This window comes from Glycine max, chromosome 6 (genome assembly GCF_000004515.6).
Source record: "Glycine max cultivar Williams 82 chromosome 6, Glycine_max_v4.0, whole genome shotgun sequence".
Classification (NCBI taxonomy): domain Eukaryota; kingdom Viridiplantae; phylum Streptophyta; class Magnoliopsida; order Fabales; family Fabaceae; genus Glycine; species Glycine max.
The window spans coordinates 1,390,346-1,408,743 of record NC_038242.2 but is presented as its reverse complement, the minus strand read 5'-3'; the positions used below and the strand labels follow the sequence as shown (position 1 = coordinate 1,408,743).

The 18,398-nt window shown below is 32.6% G+C and overlaps 2 protein-coding genes across 3 annotated transcripts; one reads left to right on the top strand and one right to left on the bottom strand.

Annotated features, from left to right (window-relative positions):
- The first annotated feature begins 258 nt into the window (after positions 1–258).
- On the top strand, positions 259–7,438 carry LOC100788155 (uncharacterized). The gene is made up of 11 exons (XM_003527347.5): positions 259–850; positions 1,862–1,947; positions 2,084–2,277; positions 3,501–3,540; positions 4,409–4,490; positions 4,572–4,649; positions 4,761–4,886; positions 5,915–6,036; positions 6,540–6,579; positions 6,774–6,848; positions 7,132–7,438. The coding sequence occupies exons 1-11, from the start codon at positions 516–518 to the stop codon at positions 7,301–7,303; spliced, it is 1,350 nt and encodes a 449-aa protein (XP_003527395.1). The 5' UTR covers positions 259–515; the 3' UTR covers positions 7,304–7,438.
- A 309-nt stretch (positions 7,439–7,747) lies between these two features.
- On the bottom strand, positions 7,748–15,332 carry LOC100787624 (O-fucosyltransferase 16). 2 transcript variants are annotated; one of them, XM_006581077.4, is made up of 10 exons: positions 14,735–15,332; positions 14,570–14,620; positions 14,362–14,452; positions 14,152–14,228; positions 13,496–13,584; positions 13,197–13,383; positions 11,435–11,616; positions 9,539–9,641; positions 8,868–9,199; positions 7,748–8,782 (listed from the first exon to the last, which is right to left on the bottom strand). In XM_006581077.4, the coding sequence occupies exons 1-10, from the start codon at positions 14,900–14,902 to the stop codon at positions 8,335–8,337; spliced, it is 1,728 nt and encodes a 575-aa protein (XP_006581140.1). In that variant the 5' UTR covers positions 14,903–15,332; the 3' UTR covers positions 7,748–8,334. The 2 variants fall into 2 exon arrangements, with proteins under 2 accessions (XP_006581140.1, XP_006581141.1); XM_006581078.3 differs by lacking the exons at positions 14,570–14,620; positions 14,735–15,332 and having other exon boundaries at positions 14,321–14,451.
- Positions 15,333–18,398: the final 3,066 nt, after the last annotated feature.

Here is an 18,398-nt window from a genome sequence, read left to right as displayed (position 1 = left end):
ATTAAAAAAATAGGAGATTAAAATTATATTTTTAAAAATAAAAAATAATTTTAATTAATTGTTCCTCTTTAAAGAAGATATATGCCTTTCATATGATGGGATCCTAATTTAAATAATAAAAAAAATACTAATAGGTCCTGATCCAACAAATATACAGATGGCGGTTGAAGAGATGACACGTGGCGAGACCAAAGTGGAGTAAGGGTTGGTGGGACCCATGTGCTCACGTGTATATGTATATGCAAGTAAATCTCGGGATTGGAAGCAGGATCGAAGTCCTGCCCGGATCTGATCTCATCGGCCTCTCTCTTTTCTTTACCACTCCCTTTCTCTCATTTCTTCAATTTCCACGTTTTAACTCTCAGATCAAATGCTTCAAAACAACTTCGATTCCTCTCACTCTGTCACGGCACTCAACAAATATCATTCCAAGTGAAAGGGCATTCACACACTGCACTGCACTGCACTTCACTTCACTTGTCGCTTAATTCGTCAATGTCATTTGGCATTCATTAATGGCAGCGAGTTCTAGAGGCTTCTCCACTACGCAGTTTGATTTCAAGCTCAGAGTAACGCGACTCAATGCCGCTCTGCTTCCTAAGAGTCCCGTGCTCGAATTAGGTCCCAGAAAGCGTAGAAAGCTTTGTTTCGACGCTGACCGAGTTCGACTCGGTAATGGCGCAATACGCTGTTGCTGTTCCGACTCGGTTACTCCGATTCGCAGAACGAGTGGACCTGGCAAAGGCGGTGATAAGAACGAGGAACGGAGGTTCGACACCAAAAAGCCCCCTCACATTCACAGAGTGAGGGTTCAGGCCTCCCCTGCCGCAATGCCTTTCGCTTCTCCACCGTATGTTTATAATTAAAATCGTTATTGAGTTCCTTGCATGGAAATTCATTTCTATATTTAGCTATCAGAACTTTGCGTCTTCCATAGAATCTCTATACTGATGAAACTTGAAAAAAAAATAAAAAATGAAAGGATAGCAATGGTAAGAATGTGCTTATCTGCAGTTTTCTTATGATATTGGATCTGTAGTTGGTTGAATTGAAGTTTCTTTCATTACCGATACAAATGTACTGACAAGTCTATTATCGCGATTTGAAATGTTCATGCATTAGTGATTAGCGATAACCTGCTCGTTCAATTAGTCAAATGTACTGACAAGTTTATTAGCGATTTGAAATGTAACTTGTGGTGATTCCCTGGGGAGTGGAGTGTATAATAATAGCAATGCATGTGAAATCATTAAGACAGTTAATTAATTGAGAGATCTGCTATCCTTTTCTTGGCATTCTCTTTCATATTTTCTAACTTTTTTGGAACCAACAGGTGAGATGTTTGTCATGACCATTTCTGGTTTGTAATTATACGAGAGTGAGAGTAGTTTTTTACACATTAACCCAGTCCAGTATGTAAGAATTATGATGCATCAACCATATTGGGGACTTGAACGATTAATTAGGTTAAGCAAAATGGCCAACGAGGTTAAATAATTTTTTTTGTAATATTGTGAACTTTGATATGATTATCTACACTTAAATAGGTCAATTCTATTTGAATTATTATGTGTGTTTGAAAGGGAGTTTATCTAGATGTTAATAATGACATGGTGCTGAAGTGTTCTGACCTACAATTAAAAGCAAGGAAGGATGAAGCTTGCTTTTCATGTTTCCTCTCCTGTTTATGCTTTCCAGTCGTCACACGGTTTTCTTGAGAAAATGAATGAATCTTTGTTTGATGAAGAGATTATATGATTGAATGTTAATCGGCTGTAGTTTATACTTCCTACAACCCATGATGGCAGCTGATTTTTTTTTTCCTCAATGGCTGTGCTGCTTTATGCCATGATGGCTACAGATCATTTCTGAAGCAGGAAAAATTCTTTCCTCGTTGCACCCCAAGAAATTCTGGCCCACAGTCACGTGATACGCCCCCCAAAAGAGGTAATTTATGATTTATATCCTTACTGCTTTATACCTGTCTGAAACATTAATCAAGGTCATTTGTAGATGTTTTCCATTGGTCAATCATGGAATGTTAAAATATTATGTTTGCTTGTGTTCTCTGGTTCCTACACAGACACTGGTATAGCAAATGAGAAGGACTGGGGTATCAGCTTGTTAAACGAAAATGTTAATGAGTCTGGCACTAATGAAGATGGGAGTACCTGGTACAGAGAAAGTGGGGAAGAACTGGGTGAAAATGGATATAAATGTAGATGGACAAGAATGGGTGGTCAATCGCATGATGGCTCCTCAGAATGGAAAGAAACGGTATTTTGTAATTTTAATATTTAAATGTCCAAGTGCTTTTTTTTTAAATAAAATAAATAAAATTTGGGAATAAATCTATGCTAGCATTTTATGTTAACACAAGTTTTTGAATGAAAGATATCTTCCAATTCTTTTATGCCAAGTCATCAGATATAATCTTGTTTGATACCTTTAAATTATCATTGTTAGCTTAAAGAAATCATTAGACTATGATAGAGGACTGATCTTTTGTACCAAATAAAAAGAAATGATCTTAATTTCCAAACCCTAGATCATAAAATGATAACCTTCTGTTGAGAAATGATTTATGGTAAAAACAATAATAATGAAAATTTATAGCTGAATACTTCATGTTTTTGCTTTTAAAGACAGAGGACTAGAGTAATGTCTCACCTGTTGGGTTAAATAGAACTGTAGCTTAGGCAAATGTCTTTAAATATTGTTGAATGTAATAAGAAGATCTTGATGTGTAAGCATTTCACATACCTTGAAAGTATTGAGCGGCACTGTTTTTGAATATTTCTAGAAACTTATTTAACTATATGAATAGCTCTCGTAATTTGAAAGTTAGTTAAGCTACTCTTAATATACATGTATTTAGTGCCAAGTAACCTTATAAAAATGGTCATCTTCGGATCTTCCTGATAAGGGATATTTCTATTTGCCCTTGGATTACCATAGCTGTGAAACTTTTTGGAAAAATCTTAGCATTCTTTAATCTGCAATATTTTTATCATTTTTAAAATCTGATTATCAACAGTCATAATGTGAATTTTTCTTTCCTTGTAAATTATTACTTTTTTCTTATTTTTGAACTATTAATGGAAAATCTGAATATAATTCTTCTGTAGCTGAATCAAGTATGATTTCAAGGTGAATTTATTGGGAGTATGGTAGGCTGGTTTTGATATTTTGTCAGTTTTGCATTAGGATTGATTTTAAGCAATTAATAGTGGAAAGTTTTTATTGGGAAAGAAAGTATTTATTGCACTTTTGCATTTTTTATGTAATAAATACTTGTTTTCTCAATAAATACTATCTAATTTTAGTTACTTAAAATCAGTCCTATGGGCTGATATTAACAAAACTTTTCTTTATAACCTGATCAAATGTTTTCCCAGGTGGATTCATTTTTAATATGTTAGATTGACAATATTCATAATCTTATTAGTATCACACCCCAGGTGGATTCATTTAATTGGCTTTATTGATCTAATTGACAGTGGTGGGAGAAGAGTGACTGGACTGGATATAAGGAGCTAGGTATGGTTCTTCCTTAATGTTTGATATAGCAATGGCAGCCTGAAATTATGATATACTTTTAAGAATTCATAAGTATGCATTTGGGGCCAGTGCAGAATTACTTCTGGGCAGAAGTACATGATTGTCCTGATTAAGTATAGTTTGAGGGGTTCAAACTTACCTTTGGACCCTTGCTCAAAAAATATCTAGAATTATGCTTGATGTGCTAACGAAATGTTTGAGTGGACTGATTGTTAATAACATTTAGTTGGTCTATGGTTATATGCACATGTAAAAATGACATTTGATTTATGAAATGGCCCAAAATGGAAAGCCTGTGATTAAACACTTGTATAGGAGAAGGAAGAATAGGTGCGATGCACCTAATTCTTGTAGTGGGGTACCTATAGAGCCTTACATTTGGAATTTCAACTCCTTCCTTTAACACAGTGGTATGATGATGCTTCTGGGAAGGTGGCAGCCCCTGTGGTTCTTGAAACACATCTTGAAACTCTTCCAAGATACCCTCTATAGCACTATGAAGTGCACTTTTGATCATATCACTAGACAATGTTGGATCTCCAACACACTCTCCTCATGCCTAGGTTTATAGACATCTTGGGCGTGAAGTTTGTTGGACTGGATATCTGCAAATAGTTTGATAATGGGTGGCTTGATAAGCCCAATGACATTCATTAGGATAAGTTCTAATACTATCTTAGAATTTGGATTTGTGCCTAACTCAATCCTAAAATCTAACTCATTGAGTGAGGGTTACCCTCCACTTATATCACTTTTTTGGTCATATCACAAGACAATGTGGGATCTCCCACAAATCTAAATGTTGTGACTTAGTAGTGCATTTGATTAATTTTATATGCTCTTGCAGGTGTGGAGAAATCTGGTAGAAATTCTGAGGGGGATACTTGGTGGGAAACATGGCAGGAAAATCTTCATCAAGATGAATGGAGGTCATTATATTTCTCTGCTTGTTGTGAATAGGTAAAACCTCTGAATTCTTGACACAATGCCTTGCATTTTTAAATTTGCAGTAACATAGCAAGAATAGAAAGAAGTGCACAAAAACAAGCAAAATCAGGAACTGAAAATGCTGGATGGTATGAAAAATGGTAAGATGATGTATTTTACCTTTTTTTTTTTTGGGGGGGGGGGGGGGGGGGTCTATGCATTATTAATGTGTCTAATGCTTTAAAGTTTCTGTTTCTGTTCAATTTGATTAGGTGGGAAAAGTATGATGCTAAAGGCTGGACTGAGAAAGGGGCACATAAGTACGGTAGACTGAATGAACAATCATGGTGGGAAAAGTGGGGAGAGCATTATGATGGAAGAGGATCTGTTCTCAAATGGTTCGTATTCTGATTTTCCCATCTACTGAATTTGCTTAACTGTCATTTACAATTTCATGTTGCTATGTACTAGATATTTTTTGAAAATAGCTTATTCATTTCTTGTAGCAACAATGTGTGTGGTTAGGTGAGTGAGGATTGCCACAATTATATTGTCTAATTTTAAATAACTTATTATAGAATATGATTTGATGTATCTAACCATTGAATTATTAATTTTTTTATACTGTTATCGAATTATTTTATTGATTGTGTGCACTGAATTTTGAAAAGATTAAATGAATACAAGTATGTGATCAAATGGTGGGATCTTCATTATTGGTGGATGTAAATTAACTTGGAATTAATGAGCGTCACATGCACAATGTACTTTTAGACTTTTAGCTCAACAGTGGATTTTGTGAAATTTTATCTTATAAAATAAAATGTTATTCATTGGTGTAAGATTGATTTTGATTTATGCTAATGTCAATGGATACTATCTAGTGTTGAAATATGATATACTTTTTCCAGGACCACAACAGTGTTGCAATTTAAATTTAGTTTGCCATAGCTGTTCTTTTTCCTTTTTTTGCTTATTATATACTCCTTCCGACCCTATTTATAAGAGGTTGTTGACTAATTTACGCTTATTAAGAAATTTGGTTAATTTTAGGTATTAACATTAAATTTGTCTGTAATTATAATATTTTTCTAAATTTGTCTGTATATTTTCCCAAATTCACCCATAATATTATGGATTAAAATTCAGAGTAGCATTCAATTATGGATTAGAATAAATAAGGGCATTTTAGTCCTAAAATAGTTAACACACAAGACAATTGAAATGAAGTCTTATTAAAAGGGACAAGAAATTTTCAAAACTATGTCTAAATAAGGATGGAGAGAGTAATAGCAATTTGTTGATTTCGTTAGATACGAGAGAACTATTTATAAGTTCATCAAAATTTTAGCCTGCAAGTTTTTTCATTTCTCGTTCTGAATTTTATTTTCTTTTTGCTTCCTCCCTCCTTGCTTACACTTCCCAGGACAGATAAGTGGGCAGAAACTGAGCTTGGAACAAAATGGGGAGACAAGTGGGAGGAGAGATTCTTTAAAGGCATAGGTTCAAGACATGGAGAAACATGGCACGTATCTCCAAGCAGTGAACGTATGTTGTAATTAATATAATTTTAGTGAAAAGTCTACTTTCATTTCATATTTTGTTCTTCCCGTTCAGTAACCAAACACTATCTTTTCATTCCATTTCATGATTTTCCTAGTGCTCCCAAAGATGTATAATCTCGGAGGTTCCATTCCATTTGAATCAAGCGTGGTTGTCTTTGTATATAAAAAATAAAAAATGAAATATAGAATGTATTAAGGTATTAATCATTTATACTATGACTCTGAAGAGTTGAACTGCCCTTTCTTTCAAGGTCCGTAAATTGGAGCTTCTCTTATTGATTCAGTTTTCCAGATATGAGTTTTTTCACTAAGTTCATATTCCAAGGGAAAGCAGCCTCATAGAGCTGCTTACTGGGTCTCTCTTTTCTCTCCTGCTTCTATGTGCTTGCTAACATAGTTATCTGTCTCGAATATATATTTGGTTTGCTTTTTTTTTTGTTCTAAGAAAAAAAAATTTGATGCCACAATGTTCTTAATTTTTACCAGGTTGGTCAAGAACTTGGGGAGAAGAACACTTTGGAAATGGGTATGGTATCAAAAGCTTACCTATTAGTTGAATTATTTGTTCATGGTAACAGTATAAAAGTGACTTCGATTGTTACGTAGATCTGTGTCCAATGTCTCAGTCTTTTATTCAATTCCTCAAAATGCTTTCTTGAAATGTTGCGTTTCTATTCTATATGCCGCATCGCTAATTGGTTTTGCATTCGTCTGTAACAGGAAAGTCCATAAGTATGGAAATAGCACAACTGGTGAGAGCTGGGATATAGTTGTAGATGAGGAAACTTATTATGAGTAAGAACATTTTTTTTCAACTACCCAACAATTCTATTGGATAGACGTGCTAGAACGGGATGAAATATAACATTAATTCATTCTATGTTTTGTACTTTATAAAATAGAATAGAAACATGACAGTTAAAAGTTGTATGTTATAATATATCAAATTAATCCTTAAAATTATGAGTATTAGGTCTCAAATTATAAAATGTCATTTTAATCCTTAATATTTCCAAACTGTGTGGATGATAGGCATATTGCTAATTTCAATTTGAATTTGATTGTCTCTCATATTTAGGGCCGAACCTCATTATGGATGGGCGGATGTTGTGGGCGATTCAAGCCAATTACTTTCAATTGAGCCTCGGGAGAGGCCTCCTGGTGTCTTCCCTAATTTAGATTTTGGTTCACCTCCATCGCCCGAGGCTCATGATGACTCACTTGAAGAAGATTTGCCCCCATCACAATGAAGATGAAGTTCAATCTGACTTAATAAAAAGCTTCATTATTTATTTTGTTCAATTTTAGGGAGATCCCGTCGTAACGAGCGGAACTCATTTTGTAACATTGTGGATCGATCATTTTATTCATTCTTTTCATTTTGATGTTCTTCCTTTTACTTTTTTCCCCTTTGGCTTCCCACTTGAGTTATTTAAAGTTGATGATATTCACGTTATTTTTCGTCATAATATTGGATATTTTTCTTTGGTACAAAAAGTGTTTGTATTCGTGTGCTCTTTTAGTTAGATCGTGCCACATAAATGACGCTAAGCACAGCAATAGAATCACGATATTACAATTGTATCAAAATGCCAGCCCTTTCAGATCTTGAATTGCTTTCCCTTCCTCAGTCAGACAGGGACCAGAGTTCACTCAATTATCATTTTACACCCTCACACACAACACGCACGCAATTTGCGAAATCAAATCTACTTTTTATAGTGACTGCTTATATGAAAGAATTTATCCATGTTCTTAAAACGGCTAAAGTGTCTGGTCATCACTATTGATATGTTACCTTTAGGCACAAAAACTGTAGTTGGCATCTAGTTGCTTCTAAAAGTGAAGTTGACTGCTTCGATGTCAAAGAAAGACAGGAACAAAGGTGTACAGTCTATCAACTGCAACGATTTTCCTCAAGATATACAGATTTTCCTACTTAACAAACTCAATTTTGTGTGCAGCTATATTCGGATGGTTGTCGTCTAACTCTACTTGCTCACTTCTGATAACCTCTTTACAGATTCGTACAAGTCTAAACACTCCAAAAATTCAGCATCAAACTGAGACCATTATGTCCTTAAAAATGCAGAAGATGATCGTACGATTAAATTTTTGAGATGTCTTTTTACTATAGTTCGGCCAGTATTGAGAAAGACGTGCCTTTTCTGTTCCTGTTTTTGAGCTTTATAAGCAGCTGTCAAATCGAGCTGCTTAAGTGATGGGGGCAAAGAGCCATAATAAGTCAACAGGTACATCAACACTGAATAAGGCACCTTCACTAATCTGATATAATTTCCTCCAACTCAGGATCCTCGAAGTTCAGAGCATCATAGTCCGAAATTGTTTCATTAAATGTACCCTTCTCTGCTAGATCATTCTGATCATCATCATCATCATCATCCATGTCTGGCCACTCAGACACATTGCCAACATCCGGTTCATCATTTGCTACATTTTTCTTCGTTGTATTATCCTTCCTATATTTTCTAGATTGTGAATTTTTGTCCACTTTGGCTGCTGCAGAATCTTCACATATGCAGGTCGATGGATTCTCATGAAACCCGCCTCTACCTGGTCTAACCTCCTTCGGCTCCCCCATGAAGCCTTTCTGGAAAGTACGGACACTAGAAGCAAAAGCTTCCCATGTTGAATTACTTCTATTCAAGAACAATCGATAAAGTTTTTTAGCATTTGGACGAATGGTTGGTTTATGGCCAAAGTATCTCCTACAAGAAAGTTCCAAGAAAGCTAATTAGGTATAGATATCAGTGATCAACAGAAAATAAGATAAAAGATGTAAATGGTACATACCTTCGTCCAGCTAATATTTTTGCCATATTTCCATTATTATTGGTTACAAAAACATCGCTTTCATCACAAACAATGAAGTCGAGTGCAGCCATGCGAGAAGAAAATGAAGAAAATGGTTCTAATTCTTCCTTGGTAGCAATGGTCTCTTTTGAATGGAAATTAGGAAATAATGCTCTGAGAGGTGCCAATGTTCTTTTCCCTCCATATACCTCCCCCGATGCAACGTAAATATGAATGTCAGAACCATATCCCAATGCTCTTAGCATGAGCCCAACTTCTTCTGGGGTTAATGGGCATCTTCCCTGCCTCCTTGCCCTATCAGGATTGCTTTTCTGCATATTGATATTCCTCATATTTATTATTCACCAATCGGTAAATCAGTTTTCACATATGTAAACATAATTCAGCAAAACATTCTCTACAAAATAATTGTATTTCCTTAGCATCTTGCCACTAACAGGGTGAAAGAATGTCAGATGTTAAAAGCCATTACTAATATTCATTCTATGAAAAGGTCCTGTTAGGTTCACATGTCCTGTGTACTCCTATGGTTTTGCATGTGCACTCAAGCATATTAAAACACTACCTAAAAGTGAATAATATGTGATTACATTTTACAGTATCTCATAATAAATTATGGCTGGTAATAAAATTTAACAGGGGAGATTTACATGTAATGTCTTCCACCTCCTCCTTATTGCACCCAGTTCCTTCTGCTCCTTCTCCCCTCCACCATAATCACATCCAGAAAATGCAAGCATATCAGGTTCAAATCTGTAGCAAAAAAAGGCAATCAATTTTAGAAATTATTCACTTGTCATCTGTTATTCTACCTATTTAACTGCATCTTGAATGTAAAAGTATAAAAGCCATTGCTTATTGTACAATTAGAATCAACACAAGCATCAACAAGTAAAATGATCTAAATTAAGCTCGTGATATGGACTTAGTCTAAATTATGAGCATGTGCGTGTGTGCTTGGGAATTTCTCAAACAAACTGGCTACCTGTTAGGACAGAGGGGAAGGGATAAGGCAATTAGCAGCAGTTAGTTAGAGTGGACTAGTTAGTTGGTTTGAGGGGATTAGTTAGATGAATAAGGGAGAATAAGGATGGACGGGGCATTCAGAGAATTCAAAGAATTACAAGAAAGCAGAAATCCTTTGTGAAGGAAAAGCCCTAGGCAGAGATTAAGTCTCCTTGTTCTGTGCAATTTCAATCTTTTTTCTATTTACATCTTGGGTTCCTAACAAGGACAGAGAGATTATCCAAACTTGAGAGGGAGATGCACTACTATTGGGGATAACCAGAGAGACTCACATGCAAGGGAAATCCTCAATTTCCAACTTGAGGACAAGGTGAATTTTAGGGTGGGTGCTATTGTTCGGACAGAGGGAAAGGGAAAAAGGCAGTTAGCAGTACAAGCATTCTGAGAAAGGAGAAATTCTTGGTGAAGGGGAAACACTTTGAGGGAGAATTAATTCTCTTTGTTCTGTTTCAGCTTGATACTTTTCTCTATTTGCTGACACTACCAGTCTTGGAATCAGAGAAACACATAACATAAAATTAGACCAAAGGGCTCTGTGTGGTCTTGAACTTGCAACAAATAATTGATATTGATTTTATAAGAAGTTGGACTTCCAAAGGAAATAGCTAAGCAGAAAGTCATCCTTATTATGAAAGTTTAATTTTAGGATTTACAGGAAAACACTGCTATAAGAAACTCCAGTATGAAAGCTTCTCCATCATTATAATTCCAAAATAAAGTAAATTCCAAGAAATAGTGTCCTAGATAAAATGGAAGATACAATTGGGAAGGTGATGCAAGGAGGATTAATAACAAAGGTGGGGATAGGGAAAAGTTTAAGTAGTTGTCAAAAAATAGTATAAATATAAAATTTATTTTGTTAATAAATTTGTCAGAATTAACGGATGAAATGGACAGGTTAATAATGCCTAATACTAGAAAATGACGGAGCATAAATAACATACAAGTTTGTAGTGACATGACTAGGGTAATTCTAATTTGGTCTCATTTCCAGGAAGCCTTGCTCCATCATTACATCATTACAACAATCTGTATATTTCAATTCTACAATATCTTAGAATACTGAAATTATTGGCAATACTGTATTACAAATAATAGCCAGCATGTTGGCACTTTCCATGATATATATGCTGTCATAAGTCATCACATGCATGTTTACAAAATACGATGAAGAATATATAAGGGAGTAACAATTTAGACTAACTCAACTATCCTACTATTGAAAAATCACCTTAATTGTGGTCACCCCTAACCTACCTTAATTGTGGCCTACATATGGTAAGGGATACCAGCAGAGATGTAAATATGTTTATGCATGTATTACAGCAGCGTAAGAACTATTTGACATGCATTTGTACACTAGTGCATGTTTACTGAGAGCATGGATCCACACATCAGTATAACACTATATATTCTAGAGTTTTGGTGGTTATTATATTGATGAATCTAATTGATACCAGGTCATGTGAATTGAATAGGATAGATACAAATAATAAAGGACCAAGAATCAATCAGTGTACCTCAGGTGCAGTGCAATATAATGCTTGCTTCTCATCCTCATCCGATGGACCAATTTTTCACCCATTGCAAGTATTGGGTTGGTAAATCTTAAAGCATGGTAATTAACTCTACATCTCAGCTTCTGATATTCCGTATCCAACCTGTTTGCAAGCCTGTAGTCAAACTTGCTGAGCTGAACAGCCTGCCACAAAATGAAGCAAATAAATAGCTTTCCTGGATAAGCAAACATTCAAATAGTTATCCATTTATATGGTGGTCAGAAATAGCTATCAGCATTTAAATTTTTAAAAAAGACAACATTAGTCACTGACTGAATTTCCTGACAATCTATTGCAGTTTCATGAACACAAAACGTCCATTGTGAATAGCCAAAACAATGAATTTAAAAATATAAAAAAAAACGTGCAATTTATGTAAAGTTGGATTTTAAGTCCTCTACAAGTTGCAGAGGACTTATTCAGGATTTGAAATTTGAATAATAAAGTAGGCTTTCTCGGCCGTAGGATATGGCAAACATGGATCAAATCTATGGCTCTTAAGGTACATTGAAAGATATCTTAATTGTCTGAATTTTTTTAGGCAAATTATGAGGGGGAAATGGATATGGATCTAGCAAATAGTGCAATTATAAGATTGCTTGGCTGATAGAAAAGATTTAGAGAAGACATTTAAGGGGGTGTATTGGAATAGGATTTCAAAGGATTTTAAAAAACTTTTTTTTAATAAAAAAGTCTTGTGGTATTTAATCAGGATTTTTAAATAGTATAAGTAAGTCTTGCGGTATTCGATTAAGACTTTTAAGATTTTTTTAGGAAGACAACAAAATTCAATGGTATTCAATTAAGATTTTTTATAACTTGTAAAAAGTCTTTTGACATTCAAAAATATACAAATTTCGATGGATTGTTTTTTAAGAAAGATTTCGATGGATTTCATTAGACTTTTTAGTATAAAACATCTATCAAACAATCTCATCCAAACTCTTGAGATTTTGCTAAACTTTTTCCTTTCTTTTTCAATTTGTTACCAAACTTTTTTTCCTCTCATCACACATACTCTCTTCTCTCTTTAATATTCTTCAAGATACATGTGTCATATATATTTTTCCTATTCTTTTGGAATAAAAAAATATCAAATATATTTTTCCCCTCTACACTTTTCCTTTTGTTTTGTAAAAAAATGTCTTTTAAAATCCTTTGAAATTCTAATCTGATACACCATAAATTAATGTTTGTCTTATGTGTTAAGATTAATCATGTTTTCCTTATACTGACTATACTCGTCACCTGCTTGACGCAATATTTTCGTGACTGTCACCCTTAATTTCGTCATCTATATAACTCAGTAATCCTCTTATCAATTTTTCACCCTCACTACTCTCTTCTATTATATGCTTATTATTCCATCCCATTTAAACATGTCATTAGATTTATCATGAAATAATTATAGTAATTAAAAAAATAAAAAAAAAACAACATATAATTTTAAATCTATTGTTCAAATCTAAGACTGAGAATGAGAAGATGCTATTCTAAGAAAAGGTTAGTATATGAGGACATAAAGCTAGAATCAATATAGCTATTAAAAGATTACAAAAATTATATTAATTTTATTTTTTTATCCAAAATTCATCCTTTCTTATTATGTTTTTCACTAACTCTTGTAATTTTAAATGCGTTTTTAAAAATTCACTGCATCCATTAAAATCTAAACTATCATAAAAGTAAAGAAATCTGATAAGTTATAATAAAAAAAACTTACATGTTTTTTAAGGAGTACAGGTAATATGCGATTTATATAACATCTTTCATTACACTTCCTTGGAACCCGCATATTGTATGCAGATAATGCTTTCCTACTACCCTTAGTAGGAAGTTGCTTGATAATTTTGACATCTTTTGACAGAAATGATATAAACCAATCAACATCAAAGATCTCTGAGAAGTTACTGCAAAAAGCAAAGTATGTCAAGATTTCACAGTACTCTGATAACCACCTCAAATTACAATAGCAAAAGTGCAGACACCGCTCAGGCAATCTGTGCAACTATTGTAACTGACCTAGAGTCTTTCCAGAAAGATCGTTGATCCAATTTTGGAACTACAAGAGTAGCATTCAAAATTCGCGCAGCAACAACAGCATCTGTAATCTGCCAGTTGCAGAAACCCAAAGATTGGCATTAATAGCAGAGTATGGAGATAGTTTGCAATCCAACAACAGTTATCATATACTGCAGTGTTCTCTATCTTGATTTGCATTGCAACTAAACAAACAGATTTACTGGTTTCCATACTCCAGGCTTTGCATCAAACAATTTAAAGAGACAATTTTGTTTTCCAAAGCCAAGCACATCTAAAAAGACAAGGGATATATTTCTTCCATGGATGCAAACAATAGGGTTGTCAAGAAGGTTTTAGGAGAGAGAGAGAGAGAGAAGCAAACAATATTCTCTTTACTCATTAAATGCCACATTACTTACTACTGCAAGAACAAGTTGATTTCATTTGACAACAATCACATCAATCTATGGCAGAATCCAATTGAGGCAGCAGAAGCATTTTTCCCCATTTTTTGAGTTCATTTCACATTTTTATTTACCATAAGTTTATAAATTAAAAAATCAGACTCAGGAAAACACAATTTTTTAGTAGTAGAAACAGAAGGCAGTATCAAATCCTTGTTTGACTATAATAATATCAATATTCCAGAGAATTACCCCAGTTCTTTGTTGATTCAAGCCTCCACTTGTTGTGATCATCAAATACCGATTCGGCTGTGTAATCACTTGAGCTTCTGCCACATGAAAAGCTTAGTTATTTGTCATTATTATCATACATTCATATATCCAAAACCGAATCCAAGTTGCAAACAAAAAAATGTTTTACATCGCATCACTCCTCACTACTGAACCAACAATAATACGCACTTTGAAACTTGTTGCTGGAATTGCTGCATCCATGGAAGTGCTCTGAATTTCGAGAACTCCAGATATTGCGTCCCAACTTTCCTCCATCACTCTAGCCATTATTATCAAATTAAAACAAATAACGCAAAACTAAGGAATCAAGATCCAATACGAGAAACGCGAAACCAACGCCAAATTCAAATAAAAAACAGAGAATCAAAGCCCTAACCGGAACGCGGAACGCAGAATTTTCAATCGCCTCATCCTTTTGAACGTCAACCTGCACAATAATTTCAGAAACACGAAAACAAAACAATAATTAATTTACGATCAATTATTTAGATTGATTATCAGACACGGCGATTCGCGAGAGCGAAAGAGAGAGAGAGAGTACCGAAGTGTGTTGGCGTCTCCGGTGGATACGATCGGTTTCGACGGGAGAAGGAGCTAAAAACGAAAGGAGAGCGAAGAGAAAGAGTAGCGTGGCGGCGACGGCGGAAAACACCGGAATCATGAGACGGAATCGTTGGTAATAGTGTTGGCGCCGCCGCTGATGTGCCATTTCTCTCGCTCGCTCGGTTTCTGTGGGCTTATTAGAAGCAGCAATTCGACAGAATAATTACAATTTCATGATCGTTATATAGAAAAAAAGAATGAATATTTGAAGCGGGCAAGACTAGAGCATGGCATTGCGTGTGATGTTGGTTTGGGGCAGAGGAATTGATATGATAGCGCCTTGGCTTGGCGTGACTGGACGCAATAACAGAAATGGAGTGAGAGTGGGTAAGCTCTTTCTTTCTTCTCTCACTGCTGGTAACTGCTAACTGGTAAGTTTATTTTTGCTTTCTTCATTTCTTTAACAAACTCAACAAGCATCCACTGCTGTCTTCATCCAAATCACAAATTTGTTGTTGCTAACTTGACATGCTGCTTGAGTGGTTGAGCTAATTAACAAGCATCTTAATTGTTTGCCTCAAATACTGACCCTGGATTATTTACTCACAGCCTTCTTTTAAAGCATTTGTAGGTGGATAATCTTAGATTCTCCCACTAGTCTATGTACCAATAATATGTTTTATGTGTATCTTTTTACATGCTGGATTGCTGGTATATTTTTTTTAGGAAGAAAAATAATCTGATATTTGTTGAGGATTGCTGGTATAAAAAATCATTTTAATAAGTTTTTTTTATTAAAATTATTGAAATCAGTTTAAGAGTTATTAAAATATCAAAAGACATTTTTATAAATTTCAATAAATTCTATCTACTTAGAACTTGCTAATTTCAATTTTATAGAAAAATAATTTTTTTAATATATCTATTTAACCTTTTGAAAGGAGTACAAAATTGGGAAAAGTATATCTTTAATTATTTTAAAATCTGTTTTGAGTAATGAAAAAAAACATGTTTATAACTAACTTTGACAATGACAAAAAAATACATTTTATAATTGTAACCAAACTAATAATAACTTATATTTTCTTATAACATTTATAAAAGAATAAACCACTTTTCTATGAATATTTAAAATTACTTTTTAGAAAAAAATAATCTGGTAAATGGAATACAATGAAATAAGGTGCAGAAAGAAATGTAATTATTATTTTATTATTTGAATATTTTATGGTAAAATAAAAAAAAGTTCGGTTCAGTATTATATTCCTAACTTGGAGAAAAAGGAATGTTAAAGAAAAAAAACTGTTGTGACTTGTTAGTACTTTTTCTTATAAATAATGTATTAAATAAAAAAATATTTTATAATTATAAGCTTAAAAAAATTATAGTTTTATAATATATTTTTAAAAAAATCACTTTCTTATTACTATAGAAAATCTTAAAATAGTGATTGAAATAAAGTAAATTGGGGAAATAATGTTCTAATATTTGAATATTTTATGATAAAATAAAAAAAGGTCGATTCAATGTTATATTCCTTACTTGGAAGAAAAGGAATGCTCCAGACGAAAAAATTACATTTATGAAAAATATTTTAGTTTGACGGCAGCAGGGAGGTGATGACCTGTTCCTATAATTTACATAGTTTTTTTAGAAGAAAAAAAAATTATGTGTTGATAAATTTATTTAATAATTTTTTTAAAAAAATGAGAATACTTGAAACATCATATTTCCAAAACATACTATTAGTAAAGCATCATTTTTAAATCAATTTCTTTTTGTTCAAAATAGAATAATTTGATGTATTTAAAAAATTGTGGACGAATTTAGTACGTCATATTCAACCATATCGACAAAATATAGGGTCAAGGGAGTATTATGTTCGAATTAATATCCTTTCTTGTTTTGAATAAACAAATGATTTTACATATTCAAAAAAAATGCAAACACTCGAAATGTGATATTCAACCATATTCACAAAACATAGAGATCCACATAGAATTATACTCGATCGGATCAATTATTATTTATATAAATAAATTTATTTAAAAATTGTAAAAAAAAATACTCGAGATGTCGTATCCAATTATACTTTTTTTTAATAGAATCCAATTATACTTCTATAACATAGTCATATTCGAATCAATCACTTTTTATTTAAAATAAAATAATTTAGTGTTTATGATATTTATATGCGATAAACGATGATTGAATTATTTGAATGTTGTTTGACAATATTTATTTTAATTAATTCTTAAATGATTTAAATTTAAATTTAAATTTTCTTATTATACGATCAATAATTAATTATATGTATTTAAAAAAATATTGAATTAGGCTAAATAATTAATAAAACAAAATAAATGGATAACTAAATAACACGATGAAATAAACAGTAATATATGCTTAATTGCAATTGCGCGTAGAAAGAGAAATAAAACATTAATTAGAATATGATACAGGACCAACATAACAAATGAATAAAGTACAAAAAAAAAAAAAAATACACGAGTATGTGTTGATGATGGTGAGAACTTCCAATAGTCAAAGTAAAAATTGGATTAGTTGTGATTTTTTAAAATAAAATGTGTTTCAGAAATAAAGCTGAAATGTTTTTAATTCAATTTTAAAACATTTTTTCATTTTTTTAAAAGATGTGTGAATTTCATTTGTAATTTTAAAAAGACATATTTTTCTTAAATTTAAATTTCTTTTTTTATTATCACACTTGATATTGTTTATTGTCATTGTCAATATTATTCTTGTTTATGTTGACATTATCACTACAGTTACAACAGCAACTACCACGATCGACATTAATACTATCATATCACCATAATCATTGATATTATTGTAATTATTAACATTTTCGGTGTTATTATTATCATTGGTACCACTACTATTTTTATCATCATTATTATTGGCATAAATCATTATCACCACTCAATCAACACTCTTATTATCACTACAACATCATTGTCATCCATATTATTGTTATGACCATCAACCCCAATATTAACACACCAATTGTTTGTTTTTTAATAAAAGTTGGAGAAAAAAATTAAAACCAAAATTTTAAAACTAAAAATTGGTTGTTTTAAATTTTCTTGAAGCTTATAACTAAAAATCACCACAAATGGAACTTAACCACAAGGCAAACTCAAATAATTTTAAAGTCTTTTAGGATTACATTTTAGTTCTTTTCTATTTTCATCTTGACCTTTAAAACATGTTATTATTATGACTTAAATCCTTATTCATAAGATCAAAATAAAAATATCAACAAATCATTGATACTAATAGTATTGGACTTAGTTCCTTGAAGTAAAGTCTCATTTAAGATTTGTAAATGTAAAATTATGATTAAAAAATCATTAAAGATGTCTAATCACATTCTTCAGAGATAATAGTTATTAGTGAATACTTCACACTAATATCATAAGTGCTTTGTTTATTTAGAAACTTAAATAAAATCCTAAAAATTTTAGAAACTTACTTTTTTTCCTAATTTTTGAGATTAATAACATGATGATAAGATAATTTTTTTTAGGAACTAAATTAGTCTCTTCCTCAATATTTGTCATGTGCATTATAACAGTTTTTTTTTTAAGCAATGTGCATTATAAAAAGTTAAGATACTGATTAAAATTATACTAATAAAA